At 46.5% G+C, this 23,400-nt stretch overlaps 1 protein-coding gene across 1 annotated transcript; it reads right to left on the bottom strand.

Annotated features, from left to right (window-relative positions):
- Positions 1-874: 874 nt before the first annotated feature.
- gpsm1b (G protein signaling modulator 1b) lies at positions 875-16,316 on the bottom strand. Its single transcript, XM_076043543.1, has 14 exons — positions 16,074-16,316; positions 8,834-9,055; positions 8,033-8,168; positions 7,815-7,957; positions 7,201-7,324; positions 6,905-7,020; positions 6,648-6,803; positions 6,429-6,537; positions 6,214-6,328; positions 5,491-5,561; positions 5,237-5,407; positions 1,776-1,938; positions 1,478-1,683; positions 875-1,228 (listed from the first exon to the last, which is right to left on the bottom strand). Exons 1-14 carry the CDS (start codon positions 16,133-16,135, stop codon positions 1,028-1,030), a joined length of 1,995 nt encoding a protein of 664 aa, XP_075899658.1. The 5' UTR covers positions 16,136-16,316; the 3' UTR covers positions 875-1,027.
- Positions 16,317-23,400: the final 7,084 nt, after the last annotated feature.

Raw genomic sequence — 23,400 nt, 5'->3', positions numbered from 1 at the left:
TTGAAAAAAAAATCCCACATGTTAAAAAAGCAGCTATCTCTCTTTTTATCCTAATGCTCCGGATTCGGCGGCCTTGAAAGGCGACGCCTTTTTTATTTATTTATTTTATTTTATTTAATAATAAATTCACACAAAACAGGATGTGGCAAATCAGTATCTGAATAATCTGGTTGGAGGAAGATGATGATAATTTCAATAATAATTATTAGGTGTCTTTCGAAGTGATACTGTTCAAACCGCTTTGGTTTAACACTGGAGACCCAACCGACAAATTCCACCAGATGTGTCCGTGGTGAGGTCTGAAGTTTTTCACACACACACACACACACACACACACACACACACACACACACACACACACACACACACACACACACACACACACACACACACACACACACACAGAGGAATCTGGAGTTAATACTGTTATTAATCAGATGTGGCGTGACCTGTAGACAGTGGATATGCAGCAAACTGTCTGTAGAGATGATCAATACTGAGCACACAATGGTTTTTTTTGTTTCAGTGCAAATTTGTCCTGTTGTTGTTGATGTTGTTGTTGTTGTTGTTTTAAAATCGCTTCCCGGAACTGGTGCTGTGTGTCTGTTTTCCACAACACTTATTAAACGTCTCCTCCCATGTGCTTCTACACGACACACTAATACAATCTTGATGCTGTGAGAAAAAAAAATGCTGTTTAAGGCATCGGATGGAGCAAAATACCACAATTCATCCCCGTTCCTAGCGTAATCTCTTTTTTTTTCTCCTCTCCTGCACCAGCATTAGGAATCTTTTCTTTCCTTCCTGGTGCATTTTACTCACATTGAAACAAAAGCACATGGAGCAACATTTGACAGAGCACCACCTATTGCACATGGGATTTATCTCATTAGGAAAAAAACAGATTCTTGTTAGTTTACCCCTCATATCTGTCTTCTCACCCGCACCAGGCAACACCCCCCTCCCTCCCCCTCTCCCTTTACTTCCTTCCACTTTATTTTTTCCGACACACCGTCCTCGTGAAGTCCTAGCTGGAGAAGCCACCGGGGGGCTCCGGCTCCGGGGACGGGGGGTCGTCCTGCTCGTCGTTGGGTAGATGGACTCGCTGCTCGTCCATCCGCTTGGCCTGCACCCTCTGGATGAGACTGAAGAAGTCCTCGTCAGGCACTGTCGGGGCGTGCTGGCTCGCTTCCGGCGGGGAGCAGCGTTGGTCGTCGATCCTGGACGACTGCGGCAGGGGGGGGAAAAAATCAGGATCACGGCCCCAAAGAATAACGAGAGACAGCGGTTTAAACCCCCAACTTCCTGTTTAAAGGGATACACTTTCTGATGTTTTTACAGAAGCAAAGGAGAAACATCCCTCATTCTGTTTGCTCTAAACAAGTTTTTAGCCAAGAAACACGCAAACACGAGCCACCGTCATCTTAAACTCAGCGCAGAAAACCTCTGTCTCCTGGATGAAGGCAGGGGCACTGACCTGGCACTTGATGAGCATGTTGAAGAAGTCGTCGCTGGGCTCCTGGTGATCAGCCTCGCCCACCAGGTGGCCCAGGTTGTTGTGGGTGATCCTCAGACCCGGGAGGCTCCCGACGTTGACGCGCTGGTCGTCCAGGCGGCGGCTCTGGGAGCTGGCGATCAAGTCAAACAGCTCCTCCGTCTGCGGGGAGGTGGTGATGGAAGGATCTAAGGCAACAAAAAAAAAAGAAGAGGTGGAGTGGGTTAATTTGTTTGGAGCAGCGGGCGACAGGCGAAGACGAGCGGAAACAGAAGCTCACCTATCATCTCGTTCAGGGACGGCACCGAGTCCGCAGCACCCTCTCCGCCATCGCCGTTCTGTGGCTCGTCAAGGCGGCAGCGCTGGTCATCCATGCGGCTGCTCTGGAACTTGCTGAGGAGGTCGAAGAAGCAGTCTTCATCGGAGGGGTCGCGGCCCAGTTTCTGGTTTAAACAAAACAGAAAGACAGTCAGTGTGCTGCAAAACTAAGAAGCCAATAAGAAGCTAGGAGTGGCGCTAAGTAGCCGGACTTCAGCCCACGCTGAAGTGTTCGGTGCAGCTCATTTCAATCAAGCTGGTGGATGAGAAAAACCCCTGGAGGCCAGGTCGCCCTCCTGCTGAGGCTACCTTGGCCCAAATACTGAAGGTGGTGCAGCGTCAAATAGAGTTTAAATATAAAGGCAGAGAGATGGCCCACATAGGTGCACACTGATGTATATACAAACATAAGCTACATCCAGTCCTTGTCAAAAACAAAACAAAAACCCTCATCGATAAAATGGTGCTGGTCAGTTTCTTTGGTGATGTCTCACCAATAACGACCACGGTAATTCAGCTGTCTGGTAAAACCTCTTTATAAACAGAAGAAACAAACAAAATGTGGAAAAAAAACTTCTTCAGGGTCGTTTCGATCAATCCAGGAAAAGTTTAAAGGGCAACTTCAGTGATAAACAAGTGTGGCGACGACTCAGGAAAAGCAAGCCGGTGAGGAACCAAACGCCTCTCTGCGTCCTATTCACGATAACCAGAACAAAACGAGCCAACGCAGACGCCTCCTAGTGGGTGGAATGGGAAGAGTTTCGCCTGACTGCACAACGTGAAGTAGGTCAGATTCATCGGACGCCTGATTTCACTCAATTCAATTCTGGGAAATCATTTGCGTCAGGAAATAAAATGAACCCCAAAACTTCAGAATTATCAAAAAGTTCCGGTCCATTTGCGCCGTTATTCCAATATGTAAACACCCAAGTCCAAAATAGAAGCAGCTGAGGAGTTATGAGATGATGCTGCCCCTCCGCCTGCAGAACACGAGCCAGAGCATCTTACCAGCAGCGCGTCTTTCTCGTCCGCCTTCTCTGAGCGTCTCTCGAATCTCTCCGAGCTCCTTCTCCCCGTCGCCGCGTCCTCACGCCCGCCTCGCACTTCCTCCTTCCCTCGATTACCCACCACTTTACATCAGTCTCCCTCCCTTCGGACTCCTCTCCTCTCCTCTCTCTTCCATCCCTCCATCTCCTCCACCTCCACTTCCTCCCCCCTCCCTCCTCCCTCCCTTTCGGTCTTTGCAGCTCTGCAGCCATTTCTGTCCTGTTCACCCACTGTGGGAAAACAACTCATTATGGGAGGCAGCGGGGGGGGGGGGAGTTGACCCGGTAGGGAGGGTGAAGGCCGCATTATCATCGGCAGAGGGGGAGGAGATAGAGGGATACAGTTTGGTGTGGTTATGAGTTGGAGCAGGCGGAGAATTACTGCTTGTGAGGGAGAAGAAACACCGTCGTTCAGCTCATTTCAGCAGCAAAAACATTTAGAGGAGCTTTGTATGTACTCGCTTAGCTTTCTAGCTTATTAGCTTTGGGAAATACAAATGTTTCAATTTAATGAGACAGATATAGAAAGCAACCCCACGGCGCCCTCTGTTTGTGCCGTTCTCCCGACCCTTGTTCACCAGCTGCCCTTCCTGCTGCCGACACCATGAGAAAAAACAGCAAACAGCAGCAAGACGGACACTGCTGGATAAACACCATGCGTCCTCTAGTTGCAACATGAAGCACTTCCATAGTCACTTGACATTGTCCACAACACCATGACGGTCAAGTAATGACCTTGTTTGCTAACCGGTGGCTCAGTGCCCCTGCAGGGAGTCGGTTTGTTTTGGTTGCACGCAGAAACTGCGACGTCGCCCGGCCAAAATAAAAGCGCACGCCGCCCCTTTAAAGCAACGTACGCCGCAGCAGAGGCGGTCACAGTTCAGACCGCCAGCACTTCACCCTCACATCGTCCAATTAATCAAGTAGGGCAAAGGCGGCGCACGAGAGAGAGAGAGAGAAAGAGAGATGAACGCATGATGAATATTGGACAATGAGAGGTGGGGGAAAATAAAGTGTGTGTCAAAGAGAATATGGCTGTGTGTGTGGGTGTTTGTGTGTGTGTGTGTGTGTGTGTGTGTGTGTGTGTGTGTGTGTGTGTGTGTGTAAAGTTTGTTTCACAAAGTCGAGACACAGACTAAAGCAAATGGACAGAGTAAATACCAAACCACTCAAGCCGGCATATAAAATAATAGGATGGAGCATTTCTAGGAATCCATAACCGTAAAAACAAAACGCTCACATCACAGAAAAAGATGTGCAGGGGGCGAAGCTAAATCTCACACACTGGGCCTTTAAGATCCAACCCTGACACTTTAATATTACGAGCTAAATCTGTCAGGCGAGTGAAAGTTAGAAAGTTAGACAGAGTGCCAAGAATTCAAAGTCACAAGTGCAGTTTAATTTAGAGCGGATAGAGAGAAAGTTGAATGGTTTCCCAAAATCACAGATGCACGTCCTTAAAATAAAAAATAAAAAAAACATCCAGATTGCCAACCGGCATCTCCGCCTTTCCAGGCCTTTGTGATGAACTATCATTATGGAGGCCCATCATTTTCCCTTCCCATGTCCGCGCACCAATTACAACACTTTGCATTGTTACGGAAACAAAAGGGCGATTACGAGTCGCCGCAGGACTTCCAGGAACACGGAAGCGTCGTCGCTCCAAAAAAACGCGCTTCGCCGGAAACGGACCGCTGTCTGTATTTAATGAGGAGACACCTTTTACAGTGAGTGGGACTCCTTACATCATTCCGCAAAATACTCGGGGGAAATTAGGGCCCATGTTCCCAGTTTAATCTCTCTAATTTCGCTCATTTTCTCTTTAAAGCCGCCGAGGCCCTTAAGACATTCTTGGCGGAGTTGGAGCGGAGCGGGAGGGAGAGAGAGAGGGAGGCGGTTTAAGCGAGCGCAGCAGTCAGCGTTTCACATCCTCCTCATGATTTCTTTTTGGGGGGGTGGGGGGGGGGATTAAGTCAATCATGTCTCAGGTGGGCTCTCGGTGACTGAACGGGCGCGAACCACGGGTCGTCTGATAGACTCAGGCGTGAATATTAAAATCTTAAAAAACTTCTGTTCTCATCTGTCAGCAAAAGGTACGAAGAAGGATTTCACTTTCAATCTTTATCTTTTAAATCTTAATATTTAGACTTTTTTTCAACTCAAAAGATCCCCGAGTCCCTTTAGGGCATGGATTTTGACACGACTTTTCCTTTTCCTTGAACTCAAATGCTGCAGCAGCTACTGCCGAGCTTGGACCTCATGACGCACATCAAAGTCCGTCTATTAATTTACTACATGCAGACGAGCAATGTGGAAAATACTATCAGCATTTTGCTGTTGACTTGTGCCGTTTTCTGTCCACTCGGCAGCGACTTACTGGCACTGGAGGCGGGACTTGCACAGTGATGTCATCGGTGTCAACGGGGGAGTCCAGCCACGACCTCTCGTCCGATGACTGACTGTCAGAGTAGCCTTTCCTCTTCCCCGGCTGCGACTGCTGGCCCTTGGCTTTTCTCGCCGTGCTGTCCGGCTCCTGGTTCTCACCGTTCTGGAACATCCGGCGACGACAAAACAGAAGCATTGGAATGGGAATTTGAGCACTCGAGACATCCGGTACAAACGAGAGATCACCTTATCTGACGAGTACTTCCATAGCTCCACGCTGTCCATGCTGTTCCTCTTGGTGAATTTGGGTCTCGCTCCTATGGAAAGAAATAAAGCAGACGCAAATTAAATATCAGCATCGGGTGCGCTCGCAATCTGGACTGGTTTTTCCACCACAGAGAGGGAAATTTGGGACTTGGGTGTGAGCCTCAGTCTGGAGGAGGGCTTATAAATGGCAACATTAAGGCAGGCCGAGTGAGCGGAGAGATTTCACAGCTTAATTCTCCCAAGACAAAATCTAAACCTTTCAAGGCTCGATAAACAAGTGCGAAAAAACACAAACACACAAAATTAAAGGATAGGAGAGAAACTAAGGGATGGGGGGGGGGGTGATCAAACACTGTTTAAGCGTCTTAAATAAACACAGAGCTCAATGGCACAATAAGAGTCTCTTTATAAGGAGTTAGAACCTCAAATCTTATGCAGTGTACACAGGAAAAAAAGCTAAAATGTCACTGCTAGTGACGTTTTATAGCACTGTGTGCAATACTACTAATCTGCCACTGGATGGAGTCATTTTGCACCGCATGCACACAGCAACTCTGCTGCCCTCAGCTGCCTCCAGTAAACAAGGAGGAAAAGGGAAACTACACACAGCGCGAGGTCACTTTCTATTGGGCGTGGGTGTTAGTTACGGTTTCAGGGCCGTCAGCAACGCTGACAGGCAGATAAAAAAAACTCAAGCGTCACCTTGCATCTCAAACTCTGAACTGGAAGGCGACAGGTCACTCTCGTTGACCCCGAGCGCTTCCATCAGCTGTTCCACGTTCATCCTGGCTGTCAGCTCCCCGTTCCGGTCTCCAATCTGAGCAAAGTTGCACGCAAGGCACATTGGTTGAGTTCAAATACGGGACGACTTGGACTGACGAGAGAAGTTTTTGTTTTTTTTCCGATAGATGACTGACTTCTTTCGAAATGTCCAGGTGCTTCCTGGCATAGTGCAGAGCTTGCTTGTGGTCGCCTAAAGACACGTAGGCGTTTCCCAGGCTCCAGCAGGCTCGGCCCTCCCCCACCCTGACCAGATGGAGACAAACACAGACCAAGAAAATAAATAAAAAATAGAAAATTTAAAACGCACTTCTTCTGTGTGCGTGTATGATGGGGACGTGGTGCACACTCCCCACCTGTCAGTGAGCTCCTGGGCGATGTACAGGTGCTTGAGGTGGTAGTCCACGGCCCTCTCGTACTGCTGCAGGAGCGTGTACGTGTTGCCGAGGCTGTAGCAGGCCTGAGCCTCCATCACCTGGTCCCTCAGCTGCCTGGACAGCTGCAGCGTCTTCCTGCAGACAAAGGGACAAATTCCCAACGGTGAGGTCATTGTGCAATTTGTGCACCGGCCCCTTTCCTCCACTAGAGGGCAGACTTTGCCCGCCATCCTCACCTGTAGTACTCTGTGGCTGTGTTGAACTGGCCCAGGAATATGAGGGCATTGCCAAGGTTACTGTAGGCTCGCCGCTCTGCCGCTTTGTCCCCAAATTCTTTGGCTATGGATAATCGCTGGGAACAGCAAGGGCACAAAGGTCAAATAAAACAAGTGCAATGTTCCAGGGTTTTATTTCAGAGGCTACATGACATGTAAAAGCAGATTGTTGAGCAATTCTAATAAAAGCACATGTTTGTAGTAAGAACACATGTGTCCACAGTGACAATACGGTAATAGTACAGATTATCTCCCACCTGTCGATGAAACTTGATCGCTTCGACAAAGTTGCCCAGCAGGTAGTGGGTGTTGCCCAGGTTCCCGTAGGCTCGGCCCTGCGCCGCTCGGTCCCCGAGCTCTTTGACCAGGCACAGGTTCATCCTGAAGATATGAATACAGTTCAGTTTCATCAAATCTAAAAAATAAAACAATCTTACAGGGTAGCAGGAAGTGTAGGATTTCGCTTAAGAATGAGACGTTTCTATCAAAGAAGCAGCCTGCAGTTTTCCAGACATTGTATGAATCACGACAAGCCGAGAGGAAAAGAATAGGATTCATGATGCGGTTCAGTGAATCCAAAGTAATATTCTGCACAGCGACCACGTAATAAAAACTTTACGGTCAAACCAGTCTTAAGTGAAGAAGTGACGAAAGCAACATTTTGCGCAGTTTAATACTTGGAAGAACGTGCAAACTGAGGTTGAGAGAAGATTCGGGACACATGGCTGGTGTCTGCTCCAAACCATCTTAAAGTGGCGGTTTCAGAGACTTGGAAGGTGAAACTTGTTTACAAGCAGCCCACCAGTGTTAGTTTAAGTCGCTTGCCTGTTTTGACTGTTTGTTTTTGAAAATAAAAACTGGTATGACTCACTCATAAAAGCCAGTGGCCCTTTGCAGCGTGTCTCTGACATCCAGGGGCAGCTCCCCGGGCTCCTGGGTGCAGCCCCATAACTGCTGCTTGCCCTTGGCGTGGAACACGTTCCCTATGTTATAAAGAGCTCTGGCCTCTCCAACCTGGAAAAAAAAAAAAAAAACATAAATCTTAGAAATGCAATTAACCAACAAGGACAAACAATTAAGATTTATCACCTTGTCCCCTTGCTCTTGGGAAATATCCAGATGTCTCTGGCAGCACACAACTGCCTCGTCAAAACGCCCCAACACTTTCAATGTGTTTCCAAGGTTTCCGCTGGCTTTTCCCTCCCCGATTCTGTCTCCTATTGTTCTGGGAGAGGAGAGGAGAAAAAAAACACACAGATTTGACTCTCAATTCCTCAAGCAAAGACTGTTCTTCCTCCGTTTGCGTAACGCGCTTTGAAAATGTTTTCGAACAATGGCGATAAAACTCACCGACGGCAAACACAAAAATTGACCTGTGTGGTGTCTCAAAGGGCCTCCAAGCTAAGTAACAACATCAGCAGAGCTCTGCCTTATAAGACCTTCTTATTTTTTTGTCCCCTTTCAAACACGTGCAAGGAAGCAGGAAGCTAACAACAGGAGGCTGTAATCAGCTGGATAATCAATTGTGCACTAGCCATCCTGTCGCTAAATTGGCTCACTGTTTGGGTGAATTTTTAATGGGCTGCTCACTTCTTCAGACCAGAGGTCCTGGTGAGACTGTAATGTAACGAGCTCTGCATCCCCTGGGTCTTTGATCACTTCCCCGCTGAAGCACCATCTGCGCTCACTGCAGGGAAGCAGATTACTCGTATGGCAACATACCCAGCTGGTAGTCAGTCGACTGGCACTATATGAAAGTCCGCTCACTTTTCCCGGGAGTTGTCCTGGACTCCTTTTTTGTGCAATAGTTCTGACAGGTTTTTGCGTTTCGAACAGGCTCAGTGTTTCGGTTGCATTCTGAGAGAGACGAGCCAAGACCACTGTTCTTACCTGGCCAGCGTGAGGTCGTGTCTGTGGTACTCCAGGGCTTTGCCGTACTCCTTGAGGTAGAAGTAGGCGTTGCCCAGCTGGCTGTAGATGGCGCTGAGCGTCTTCAGGTCTTCCGTGCCCACCTGGACGGCGGCCTCAAAGAACGCTGTCCCTCCTTTGAAGTCCCCGGCTTTGCACAGCCGCTCCCCTTCCAGCGCCAACTCCAAGCAGGAGGCCTCCATCCTGGAGAGGACAAGACAGGCACCAGTGAATCTCCGCAACTGTACGTTGAAATCTAAATCGAAGAAGGCTGTTCAGTCTTCCAGCCTCTTATACAACGCGCCAGTTACCACGGAAACTACAGGGTGACCTGGGTTACATTGTGTAAATTGAAAGCTGCCCTGGCACTTCAGTGAAGATCTATCAAGATAACATCGAGTCCAGCCTCAACGTTTAATCCAGGTCAGAAACCCACACAGCCAATTCCATTTCAGCCTGAAATTCCTGATAAGGTTCTCGAATGCAAAGTTAAACCGAAGGATTATCCCTCAATCTAATCTGGGGGGCGGGGGGGTGTATTAGGGGTATAGCAGATTTGTGACATGTAGTTTCACCTGCATGTGCACCAGGAAACTCCTGTTGTGTCATCGGCCTGTTTTCCTGACATTGATACCAACCAATTTGCATCACAGCAACAACAACAAGCCCCTTTTTTCATCCTTCCAAGTCTCGAGATTACTGTCATGACTTCAAATTCTACCACAGTCGCCAATTAGGGCATCTATTTTGAGCCTTCTGGGCAGCAGTACCTGTGTTTCTTCTTGGTCCGTGTCTTATCCACGTACACCTGCAGCTCCAAATGCAAGGGCTTCAGCATCGACTGGGGTCTGGGGCCCCGGTGCACCAGCCTGCACATGGCCCTCTCAGCTCCAGTCAAAGGGCAAGGCTCTGAAGCCATTTAGTCAACAAACACCATTCACCGCATCAATAACGGGGAGACTCACAGCAGAGATCGAGGATTGAACCAGCGGTGGGCTAATTGCTGATAATTCGCTGCTGAGACATTAGCTGCCTCTGCTAATTGGGATATTTCCAGCGAATGAGTCCATAACCTCGCTGAATTACCCCCATAAAGGAGCCACAGTGTCAGCAATCAAGTCCTGACAACAGTCCAGCTGGAGTTCCTACACAGAGTTCGCCGCTGGCCAGGAGTCACATCTGCTTTTCCAGTCCTCCAGAACATTCCAGAAATGTAACGGTGAACCCTCTGCTCCCGTTGGCAAGCCGGTCAGGTGGCGGCGGTACAAGATTCCGCAAAAAGCTGCATTTTTGATGTTTCCGTGAAAAGGGGTTGGTGAAAAAACATGCTGTTCTCTGCTGTTATGTCAGCGCGCTCCTCAGTTGGGTTAGTGAAAGTCCACTGCGTTGTCCTGAACTTCACAAGTCATGCTTCAAAAAAAAAAGAAAAAAAGAAAGAAGAAGAAGTAGAAAGGCGCTTTAAAGGAAATCTGCAAGGAGTCGGTGGAGGAAACACTCCAAATCCCGACCACTGACCCTAGAATGATATAAAGCGGGGTGAAGGAGACACAATTGCTAATCCGAGGGCCCGCACCTCCTTGGTTGAGTGCACGGATTGGCTCAGACTAATCCAACTATCTGCTGACTCTGGCAGAAACATTACTAGGTCACTGGCCAAGACAAATCAGTCTGTCGGTGAGCAATAGTAAGAGCCCTCAAGACATCGCATCTACTTTGATCAAAATCAAACACGAGAAGTCCTCTTCTTTGTCCTCTTAATCAGACTCCAAAACAAATTAGGGAGCTGCTACTTTGTTTTCACCGAGCAAACTGGACGTTGGATTGACAACCCGACTCTTGCAAGGGCGGAAAGCTGCACAAACTCCCTGGCAGAAAGTGGATCATGGCTGTCAGACAGCCCACTGTTTTTAATAATGGCACAGAGAAATAATCACACTAAAAATTCAAATCGAAAGCACGTACACTGTAGTTTCAAAACCAAGTTGCTCTCAGAGAAAACCACAGAGATGACAAGGAAGCCGGCAACGACGGCGGCCACTAAAAAGATTAGCATGGTGGATGCTCCAGTTGTAGCCAGTGCTTCCAAGTACTTCCTATTGGCTCTTTACCAGATGGATTCCATGGAAAACATAGGATCAGGTTTCGAGCGGGCTAACAATTAGCCAACTTAAAGCTAAACATCCGCCCCGATTGACACCTGATCTTACATGACCTAAATAGACCTCCTTTCACAACAATTCACTGTTGTTGGAAAAAATATATAAATCCCCATGAGTAAAACAACACTCCTGGGACTCGACTACCGGGGCTGTCACAGCACCTGAAAAGTAGCTGGAGCTGCTTTATCACCGCTGATAAGAGTTCTCAGAAACACGTGCAGCAAAAAGTACTATAAATAGCAGCAAGCAAGTACAGTAGCTGCAAAACAATCACTACGTTTATGTGACACTCGAGAAAACCGAATTACTGTCTTAGTCAACTGAAGTGCATGTAAACGCATTTGTCCGACTAAGATCGGAGTTTGGGAACTCCGATTGGAATCGGAGTACTCCGATTGAGACGCCATGACAATTCGATTGGAATTCAAATTTCTTCGTCAAGTATACGCCTCAGTCGGAGTTTAACTGGACAATGCGTGTGCGTATGCAGCACACCCCCACGCTAGCGTCCGTCCCCGGAACAAAAACATTCAAGACACAAGCTCCTTCAACGCTTGGCGCTTTTACCAGTTTGTGTATAACTGAGGTCACAACCTTTTTAGTTAATTTGTCTCCAAAAAAAAGTTTGCAACGACACAGTGCTCTGTACAACTCGCCAGTTCATACAGAACAATGGCGCTCTTAATTACTTCCTGGAGGCTCAAAACAGCTTCACAAGTCCACAAAGTTTCGCAAATCATCTGCGTGTTATTCGGAAATGTGTTCAAAACTCTTTCATTACCGTTGTGTTTTCAACTTCTACTTATCGACACGATAAAAAGGAGTCGGTAGATGCGTTGCTTTGCCTTTGCTGAAGTTCCATATACATAATGAGTAGAGTTCTACAGCTTGACAACTGCAGCGAGCCAAGAAACTCTTTATTCCGAGTAACAAAGTGGAAGCTGAAGGGCTGAAAGGTAGAACGTCAGCTCAAGCTGAGCCTCTGACTGGGGTAAAATGTGTCTTTTCAACTCTAATTGTCTTGACGCCGCTGACAGAGACCAAGCAGGGACGCTTCCCGGTGCTGCAAAAAATTTCCAGAACAGTCTTGGGTCTTTCGAAAAAGAAAAGAAATGCAAGAAAAGATAGAATAAAGAAAAGAAAAATACAAAGTAATGGCTATAGAGAGGCACTTTCGTGAGTGCCAAGGACTGTTGTGTGCTTTGTGCAGTTGGCTGATGGAGGAGAGGCAGGATACAAAAGAAGAGGAGGCTGAAGTGCATCTATTGTGAAGGGCGACGACACAGCCACATCACCTGAGGAAGGCTTTTCAATACATAGACGTCACCGGCCGACAAATAAAGAGATAATAGTGGCTAACACACACACACACACACACACACACACACACACACACACACACACACACACACACACACACACACACACACACACACACACACACACACACACACACACACACACAGAGAGAAAACAGAAGATGCTACATGCTCGAGAACAGGACAAATGAACACATTTGCCATCGTAATATACCTCACATTTAGGTAAGACACAGACGCAGCTTATTCTCTAGTGGCAGGCGCAGTGCTCTTATGGGTTGTTGACACAGTTCACATCATTAAACAGGACGAGACCATTTGGAACATGTTTTTATTACCACCAAAACGTCACAACTGAGGTCGGGGTGGGAGGAGGCGGGGTTGCCATAACTTCCACAACAAGCATAAATAAAAGAGGCCGAGGTGCGGCGAGGCCGAGCTGTTCTCACATGTTCCCTATTGCATAACATCAACCAACGCTCATGTTTTCACTTCCCCCAGAACCACAGACCGTTTGACTTGTGGCTGTGTCACTACGAGCCCGAAAACACGCCGCAACCTCTTGTGGCCGTAGGACAAAGGAGCGTTGACGGCTTTCAGATCTGTGTGCAACAATCAACGTTTTCCGATGAGAAACGCAGGAGGCGGCGGACTGAAAACACTTCTGCTTGAAACTTTTGAAGTGCGAGGCGGCGAAAGCCGTTCCGAGAGGAGACGCGAGGACAGCGTTCCGGCGGCAGATGGGATGGAAATATCTGGAGGCCAGATTTTACCACCCCGAGTTGTAAAACAGAGAGTGGAAAGAGGACGCAGCTTCAAAAAGGTGCCAGCTGACGTGGTGAAATGACTTAAAAGAACAGTTAGGGTGGGGGGGGGACTGTGAAAATGTTCACGAGCCTCTGAGCTGACAGATGGCATTTGTCTTTTTAATCCGCACAACCATTCTGGTCTCACACTGGGGTGAAATAATTCCCAATTAAAGTTTATTGTGGTGGCCACTGATAAAAGCAATGGGCATTAAAAAGATGCCGCTTGGGTGGAACCACCCAAAAGTCTAATATGTCTCGAAATAGAAACTTAAACAATCTACAGTAGCCTACCATTATGACTGACAGAATAAACGAATGCACAAAAACAGGTCCAAGGCAAGAGAGATTATTTTTCATGAGAGGAATTTCACGCTGACTTTCATTTCTGCCAAACACAGAGAGGGGACTGAGCAGAAGAGGATCAGATTTTTTGGGGGGGAAAGAAGAAAAGAAAAAAAAAAAAAAGTCAGAACAAAGTGGCTTTCCATCTGGCCACCGCTGCGGTCGGTGTGAGAATGGACGGTTTGCAGTTCAGTCTGCCGCGCTCTCTTCTGATTACCTCTCTAATTGGCCTGTTTGGGAGACACTCATCCCATAATAGCCTGAAAGATACAGCCTTCCAGGGCCGCTACCTTCACTTTCGAGGCCGCTGTGTGCAAACCGAACCGCGCCACAGGCTTGTTTGTCACATGTGAAAAACAGCACAGTCGGCCTGCTAATCTTCACATCCAATTTCTTACTTTTAAAAGAAAACATTTCTGCTGACATCGGAAGGTTACACTGCCAAAAATGTTAGGACACAATTCATTACCAATCCTTGTATAGTGTGCGAGGTCATGGAGGACACGAGAGGCTCGGTAACCCTGAAAAGGTGAAATACTAGGCTTGTGGTTAATGTTTCCATGTGATCTTAACCGGTTACATCTCAACAGTTTCCGGGAAGGAAGTTGCTGGCGTGTTTCCTTCATCAATAGGAGGCGCAGCCCGCATACAGAGCTCCATACTGTCCCCATTGTTCCTGGCCCAGCGGAGAAACTCTGAACCCCGCGCAGTAATCCAGCCATAATTACACAGTACCACGGCCGGTCGTCAGGGAAACCAAAGAGAAACTTTCTAGGAATGTTTTTTTCCCTCACAGCGCGTGTCACTTGAAGTCAGAGGGAAAGCTGCTTTGTAAATTCTGAAAAAAATTGTTGTTTTTTTTTTTCATCTGTGATTTTCTTGCGTGGAATGTTAATGAACTGAAAACACTTCCAGACTTCAGAGTGAAACCGGTTGAAAATAGTAGCAAATTATTGTTCCAGTCTACATTTCTGTGACTTCAAGAATTAAGCAGCTTCCTGCGCTCTTCTCAGAATTTGCTTTGTTTTCTTGGTGTAAATTTGCATTCCTTTTGATGGTGTTTCCTATGCACTCAGAGATGTGTGTACCCATACACACAGAAGCACGCAAGCACATCTCCAACCCTCATGGCCCAAAGGTCATGTGTTGACTGTATCTGCTTGTGAAATAGAAGGAACTCACTCTGAGGTGTTGGGGGCAAAGCCGGCCATATCAGCACAACAACGGCACAGTGTACAGTCTGTGTGAGTGAGTGTGCGTGCGTGTGTATTTCTCAGAGACGCGACAGCCTTGCAAGTCGACTGAATGTCAACACACAATTCATCTCCTGTGAACACTCCAAGCAGTCGGAGCCGTGACACACAGAGCCTCGGGTTGTTGCGCCATCATAACTTCTGAAGCCTCTAACAAAACATATTCATGCAACATTGTCTTGTGTACGGCTTTTTTAAGGGACTTGCATTTTCTTTTTCTGTAATCAACAGATGGTTGATCTGAATGTGTGGTGATAAACAAAGAAGTGCAGAGAGATGACAATATAATAAGCGTTGCAGAGATTTGTTTTCCCAGAAGCCTATGAGTAATGCATGGTGACGCGACAACGAAGAGAATAACAAACAAATCTGTGCCACCGATAGTCATTAAAAGTACATAAGTAAGAAAACTGATCAACAAAACGTTTCTGAGTAAACTGACAATCTGAAGAAAAAAAATATATAATTCCAGTTAGCCCTCGAGCAGAACTGTCTACGCTCGTTCTCATTAATTAATGTGTCTGACGTTCCCATTTAAATTAAATTGGAAATACGAACTGATTCAATTTGAATCGGTCCTTCTTTGGCTCACTCCAATGTGCTTTAACATTCATGCTGGGGTGTGAGCCCTTTGTGATGTCACTGACATCCCTTCTGGGTTTGTGATGACACCCTCAGCCAGGTGTTCAATCCACTGTCTGTCACGTCATTTAAAACGAAGCGTCAGTTTCTGCTGGAAGCTGCAAACATAGGGCTAAATACTACACTGCTGGTGGTAACCCAGTATGCGGTTCTTGACCAAGCGCAAAAAGCTGCACAACTTGATTTGCATACGAGTTGGAATGTGGCCATCACATGTACGGATTTATGCAAAGAAAAAACATGAGGGTTCTGTAACTGACACAGCTAAACAAATGTCCAGCTGTGACGTCTGAGACCCTGACATCTGGAACGTTCAAACAGAAACTTAGTCAGCCTTTAAAGTAAATATATAAAGGACAGTCCTCGCACCAGCATGAACCCCACGACCACTTCCTCCTCCTTTCCCCCCCCCCCTTTTTTTTTTCTCTCGGTCCCATCTTGTGATGAGGCTCCTCTCAGTCTGAACATTCCAGCCGCAGCAGCCCAATGACCAGAGCCGGGGCCGGAGCCAGAGCCGGGAGGCTTGGAACAGGTCTGCCGAGCCGTGGTTCGACAAGTTCGGCTCGCCTCGTGGCCGTTTCCCGTCCACTCACCCCGGAACCATTTGGCCGCTCCCCATCAGACGTTCAAGGTGAGGTGCCACCAACCCCCCCGGCTGGCTTCCTCAGCTCCCGAGACCCCCTCGAGGAGGAACCTACCTCGAGTGCAGCCTCTTGCTGGCCAGGTCCTGGTCAACGCCGTTAGCTTCGGACTGAGCCATGGAGCAGCCGCCGCCGCTGCTAACGTCGCCCCGGCTCCTAGCTCGCTTCTCCCCGCTGCGTGTGTGAGTGCGTGGAGAGGCGGAGGGGGTGCAACCTCCGGCGGCGGTTTCCTCCTCAAGACAGCTGCCTCCTTTCTCTTCCTTCCCTCCCCTCCTCCCCTCCTCCCCCCCCTCGAGAGTCACTCCGCTTCTCTGTCACTTCCTCTCCCCGCCCGTTCACGTCCCTCGTCCTTCTATCTGTCTGTCTGTCTGTCTACCCTCGGGGGTCCAGCCTCTTCCCACCGCTGTCGCCTCGCTCTTCACACAGCAATGGCAGCTGCGGCTCCGCCTCTGAGGAGGAAGTGAGCCGCCGAGCGAAGAACGCATCAGACGGCCAAGCCCCGCCCCCTCAACGTGACGTCACGCTCCGAGCGGCGTTTGACGACGGGCGATACGAGCAAACTGCTAGCAAAGTGCAAGCTGGCGAAAGAGTCGCACGTCATTCATATCAAACAATGGTGAATGAATACGATACGAAAAGTTGTCGGCGGCGAGTCCTTCAAAAACATCCAGGTTGTTTTTATCTCCCCGTGCCATTGAAGTATAATTATGGTCTGTCCGCAGTCTGATTGAAGGTTGGGAGCCTGTTTTGAGCACGCCCATGTTGTGGCGTGGTCAGCCCTGCCTGCACCACCTGCGGCCACATCCATCCCAGCTGCGGTGGAATCCAGCTGCGTGCGCTCGTTGTACATGTTGAATTTCAGACACAGCAGCGCTTTCATCCTTGTGAGGCCAGCCTGCCGCTTGGCAAGTAAGCAAAGAAAAGCAGCAACGTTTTGTCTTGTGCGTAGCGAAAACGTTATGACTACGATGTCTGTGTATTCTATTGCTCGTTATTTGACTTTTGATTACAGTTTGTGCAGTTTGTATACTACTTTATTATTTACAGTCTTACATTACACTTTTGGCTTGTTGGGTAGCAAATGCATTGATTTGACTCTGATCTGCAGAACCTCATTCACAAATGCACTCGTTTTGTAATGCGTTTATGTGACCTTTATAGAATAAAGTTATATTGTAAGGGAAAACAAATCCAGCTTCGCACGAAGTTTGTGTTAAATTCACTTGAGGATCCTTTCAGGGCTGTGCGCACTGCGCAGGCCCAGCGTGTATGCCAGATGTCTCTGCAGTACTGTGATTTCACCAGAAGAGAGCAGCATTGCATTAGCGAAAGGCTACGAAAACAAGCCTTGTTTGTGACACACTTGTTGTGCTACACTCTGTGGCGTGTTGATGCTGACAATCCGGTTGTTTTTGGATGGGATGCAGTACAGCAAGGTCCTTTGCTTTGCTTTGCTTTTTTTTTTTTTTTTTTGGCACTTCTCCATGCCACTCTTCTATGATGTCACCGTAGCAACAAATATTGTGACCTCTTTCTTCCGCCAAAAACATATAAATGACTCGGAGTAAACAGACATGAATAGATGGTCTAAAATAAAAGAGAATGTTCTTCTGTCATGATTAAAGAAAGCTATTTGAAACAAAATAAGAGTGCATTTCTCTCTGCAATGTGTTTTGCTTGATTAACTGCTTTTTCATTTCACTGTATTATCATAATGCACATAATATTTTAGGGCATTCAGGGAATTTAGACATATGTATATCCATCCCCCCCATTAAAGTGCAGAGAGTTTGTTTGTCACTCTTCTGATATTGGATGGAATGGAAACCACTTACTCTAATGGAATTCCGCATGTACATTTGAAATAAGCTTCTCAACAAAAAGCCAGAAATTTTGGTGTTTTCTGTCATTCGTTCAATATTTTGTCTTGTTTTTTTTTTTTTTTTTTTGTCCTAATCCTTTGTCCGTGTTTTGGTTCGATCTTGTGCACATCAGCACTAACAACAGCTCATTACAAACAAAAAAGGGGCAACAAATGCAAACAATAATAATGAGATTGAAGTAAGCTGATTTTAGATTAAAATTGAGCAAATCAAATTTGTTTCCCCCTTGTGAGGGAGAGCATTACTCCACAATAACAAAAATCACATCTCTGCACCCGTTAGATACTCCAAACTTTGCACGTTTCTTCACAAACAACCTGAACCAGTGCTTCTGTCGAAACATACGAAGTGAGTGAACTGAAATGATGTTTGTTTTTTTTAAAAACATTAAATTATTTAAATAAGGTTTCCTGTGCGTTCACATATGTGAATACATTGTTTCCATATCTTTTTGTGCTAAAACTGTGTCCCTGTCGAGGCTCACGGCTTGAAAACCACACATTTTTAAAATGCCATTTTTAAACAATTTTTTCTTTTGTTTGTGACTAAATGTGGAGTGGATAGTCTGGCTGATCAGAATTTATACCTGTAAACAACTCATTACGCCCAGGAACAAAGCAATAATATGGGTACTTGAATAATTGAAATAATCTCTTTTTCTTGTATGGGCTTAAGGTTCCAGGATTTTGCGGCAATTACGAGATTGGTATGAAGGGGAGCCATAGGTCACATTTGGCATATGGGGATTTGGTTGTGGCAGCCTCTCATCTCAAATCATAGCCCCGATTTATGAATCTGACACACCAGTGGCACAGCATCCACAGTCCCATGAGGACAAACTGTGCTAGACTAAAGATGTTCATTTTGTTTTCATTGATAGATTACTAGTAGACAAACTGTGCTGTTATTGATGCTGCACACTGCCTGCTGTTGCCAGCATGACCAAGCACCATTAGTTACAGCAGGTTTGTTAAATGAGTGAGTTTAAGAAAAGCTCTGGTATAATGAATCATTTCAGATGAAACTGAGGCCCAACTTTTGACTTAAGGGCTGAACGGAGACCATTGATAAAACTGCCTCCTTCAGGACTTCCTCTCTGATATCACAATGCCCCCCCCCCAAAAAAAAACCCTATACTGTATTTAATTTATGGCGTTAATGCTAAATATGCTGCCTGTTAAATATGCAAATCTCTGGCTTAAACATATAGATTAAACCCCTATAAGAACACTTGACCTCTCACGCAAAACACTGTGAAGATTAATTTCAATCTGTGCTCCTCTGTGATTTAATCAGAGGATTTAACACTCCCCCAAAGAAATGCATGTAAATCTTTTAACTTTTTTTTTTAAATTTGTTGAGCTTCCTATATAGTTTTTTTCTACAGAATTATCTAACAAAGAGCCTGTTAGCACTGTTAGCAACAATGGGTCAGTAAATAAGTAAGATGTATATTGTATGCATGTAGTTAAAAATAAATAATTGGGTTGCAGTTTATTCTGTATTCTCACATTTTTTGAAGTGAAGTGAATAAAGAATCACTTTGTATAGGACGAATAACACCTTTTGAAAAAATCCACATCGTGACTTTTCCTCTCCAAGAGTTGCTTCTGTCTTGATCGCCATCTGGCTCAGAGCTCTGTGACATCTGAACACAGGGCAACAGGGCTGTGTCACTTATTATAATGTACTCTTCTTTTTTTCTCTCTCTCTCAACCCATCTATGTTTCTGTGCAGTCTGGTATTGTGTTCAGTCAATCTTGGAGGCAAATGTGGGTGTGAAGTTTTCCCCCTCACTGCCAATGGGTGGCAGTGTTGTTCTCGCGTCCCTTGCACGAGTTTTGCGCAGACGACAGGAAAAAGGTTCAGGCAGTAGCCGAGGCAAACGTTGAGAAACGGGCAAAGCATCAAACACAGAGCAGGCTGAGCCAAGCCAATGTGGCAGCTGTTCAGAAATTTCAATAAACTCGTAAGATGCTCTAATGTGAAACCTTTATTGCCGAGATAAATTAACAAAACGGTTGTTTAAAAAATACATCTTCTCTCAGACTGCACATTAAGATAACATGTAGTACGAGCAATATAAGCATGTGTATTGCTGGCATGCTGATATAATATATAACTAATGGAAATCACAGGAAACTCCGGGCAGAACATTTTCATTTAGATTCTTCATTATTTACATTGCAAACTTTGATTTCTACCACTCTCAGTATCTGTCATCCCCAAAGTTGAGCTTAAACGCTCATGTTAGGATTCTTGGATGTGAGATGATCTAAGCACTTTGTATTCCTGCTTTAAGTTGCACGCTGTGCTGTTTGGCCCCTCCTCCAATACGGAAAAGGATGATGTTTTCTCCAATGACGCTGTTCAATTAAATAATTATTGTAATACTGGATTTGCTGGAAACAGAGAATGAACGCAGGCAGGGCAGTTTGGCTTTGCCTCCTGGTGTCAAAGTCAAATACTAAGAGGTCGGCACTGAAGAACCGATCACTGAGACGCTCAAGAGAAAATCCCACAGAGTCAAGGAGGATGTGCAAGATATTTCAGGTTAGCATCTGGGCGCGTCGGCTTGATGCCCGCGCGTCCACACTGCTCTGTGTGCCAGCTTATACATCTGTCCGTGCGTCAGTCTCCCTGCGTGTGTCACTTTTGTCCGTCTGTCTGGCAGCGTGATAATGCTGAGCCCTGGCGAAGCCGCTTGCGTCTCTTGTTGTGGCTCCTTGTTCTTGGCCTACTTTGGGAGAGGTGAATTGAGGGCAATTCGAGTCTATGGGTAAGGGGATTAGGTCTCCAAACATGCTCCTCTCCAGTTTGGGATTTTGCCCCGATGCCAGACACTTAAAGTCTGCCAGGGATTAAGATAAAGAGAGAAGTAAGAGCGGCGTGCATTGTGGAGCGCGTGCAGCGATGTTTTCAACAACAAAAAAAAGGAAGAGGAGGGAGGGGCGGCTGGTGGTTAATAAAACAAATAAGACGCGATCTGGTGATATGATCTAATGCATAAATGCAGCATTTGTTGACCTATATGCCCGCGGCGCGTGCCATGATGCCGGTCAGTATGTTTGCAAGGGACGGGACACAATGAAGGAGAGGCTGTTCTTTTCATTTCCTTTGTATTAGTGGATGATCTCAGCTTAATTCGGTGTTTTAATTAGGAAATCGTGCAGATCTTCATGTTATTGTTGTTGCAGTTTGGCTGACTTTGGAAACAAAAACCAGAGGTTTTTTTGCGTTGTGGATTAGTGTTAAGAAGCTTCCCAAGGAAAAATAAAGGCCAAGCTTTAAAAAAAAAAAAAAAAAAAAGTAGGCTTGTTTGCCATTTTGTTCCACTTAGAAAAATACAGTATCGTCTGCATAAAGTCACATTTGCAGCAGTCTTTCTGGAACAACTGTGCTATTGATTTGATACATATCTAGATACCACAGTTAAAAATGCAATCAAGTTGAACTGGAGGTCTTAAACTGACAGACACCATGGCCCCAAAGTGTCACACAGTCCCAATTATTTGTGAGGCAGAACGATAAGAGCATCAGGTTGAGCCATCCTGAACCTCTTATTTTGGCTTCCAAGAATCCTCATAAAAAATCTGTCTTTTTCTTTGTCTTGACAAAGTAGGGGTGGGGTGGCCGTGGTGGTGGTTGGTGGGCTGTGAAGCGGGTGGGGGTGGCTGGGGGGAATCTCCACCCCACCACCCTGCGTCTGGAGGCTCCTCCTGGGTAGGAGGCCGCTTCTCCATCACGCTCCTCCAGGAAAGTGGGTCATGAGTCTGAGACTGTGGGATTACCGGCCGTCAGCCAGGCGTGTGCCGGGGCGGCTTCTTATCTGTCATGGGTAGACCCCGACCAAGCACCCCACCCACGCCTTCACCTCACACACCCACCCCCACACACACACTAACAACACACCAACAACACAATTCCCTGCAAACACCTTGTGCACCGTGTTTATCTGAGCTGCATTGGAGCTGCTCGCCTGCGTCTTCTGACTCATGAAGATTCCCTTTCGCAACAATTGATGTCACAAAGTGAATGTGCGAAGAGATGACTGGACTTGCTGCAGTGCTCTCAGCAAACACGGAAATAATTTACTGAATCGCCGACCAGCCACCAGAATAATGACATCTAATGGTGACACAATGATAAATGCTGGCTTTTAAACGGCTAGCATGTGATACTAATGGCCAGCGGGTTTGTCTGGTGTCCTCCGACACAGAGTGTGATTAATAGGAAAGTAAATTACTCATAATAAATATATTCATTGCTCAGCAGAAGGATTATTCCCATCAATGTAGGTCGCAGCTGCCTTGTGAGTTCCTTGTTATCTACCTTCCGTGTCCTAATGGCAGAAGAAAGAAAGGTGAGACAAAGGTACAGACAACCTTAATACTGGATGCATATAGAGAAAGTACTGGATGATTTCCCCCTCGGTCTCTAAATATAGTTTAAATATATAGATAAATATCCAATAAACCTAAATATATTACAATGAAAAAAATGTTGTGAGTAGTTTAAATGCAGATGTTATTATCCAAGCTTTAACTGTGGTTTTGTTTAAATGGATTTATTTCCAATTTTCATCCCCCATAACCTGTTTTCAAAGACATGTTTACACCTTACACATCCAACAGCAGTGCAGTTTCCATGTACCTTTTTCAAGACCATCATCACACAAAGCTCCCTTCAGCCTGCTAAAAAAAAAATAAATACAACAACAAAACAAAGTCCTGCAGAAAACAACCTCATAACTAGCAAGTCCTGGATGATAAAACACGATGACAACATCCCCATCCTTGCGTTCAGCCACATAGCCGCACAAAACATGCCAGTGTGCAACATCAGAAATCCTATCAAGCCCCCCAAAGCTGATTAGGACGAGAAAACTTTGGCTACTTGAAGCCAGCCCGTCGCTGCAAAGCTCATATCACTGCTAAGCTCCTTAGAATTCCCCTCTATGAAATATTCCGTCCAAAATAAACCACCTGCACATGCAGACGGACCCCACAGCGGGCCAACATCTGGAACAGCAGGCCGGGTCGAGCCTTCAGCTTCGATGTGAAAAGGTTTGAACTTTGACCTCCCGCATTGTTGCGCCGGGGTGACTTGTCACTGCTCCTAAAGCTGATATTTCCCACCCCTGGACAAAAGGCCACGAAGCCACAAGCTAACCAGTCGGGTCCCCAGACGATGCCTCGCGCAGTGAGTAAAAGTAGCTCCCCGTTTAGGCGGATGGACATTTGTTTGGCCTTTATTGTCTGCGCACAAAACCAGGGGACACATGCTGGGTGGTAAAAGTGTCAGGGCCTGACTGAAGAGCCATTGTATTGGTTTCCAGTGGTCGCAGTCGGCCATTGTTCCCTGTGTTGTTCATCATTAGCATATCAATATTCAAAAGGGGGCTGATGCCGGCCAGAGGTGACAGCCTTTTTAGCCACGAGTAGACCCTCATGCAAAATAATGCAACCTGCATTCGACGCTCAAGAGGCAGCTGTTGAGCT

Source organism: Nelusetta ayraudi, unplaced genomic scaffold, assembly GCF_046127955.1.
Source record: "Nelusetta ayraudi isolate G7.1 ecotype Tasmania unplaced genomic scaffold, CSIRO-AGI_Nayr_v1 ptg000076l, whole genome shotgun sequence".
NCBI lineage: Eukaryota > Metazoa > Chordata > Actinopteri > Tetraodontiformes > Monacanthidae > Nelusetta > Nelusetta ayraudi.
The sequence above is the reverse complement of the archived record's forward strand: the minus strand, read 5'-3'. Positions and strand labels throughout refer to the sequence as shown.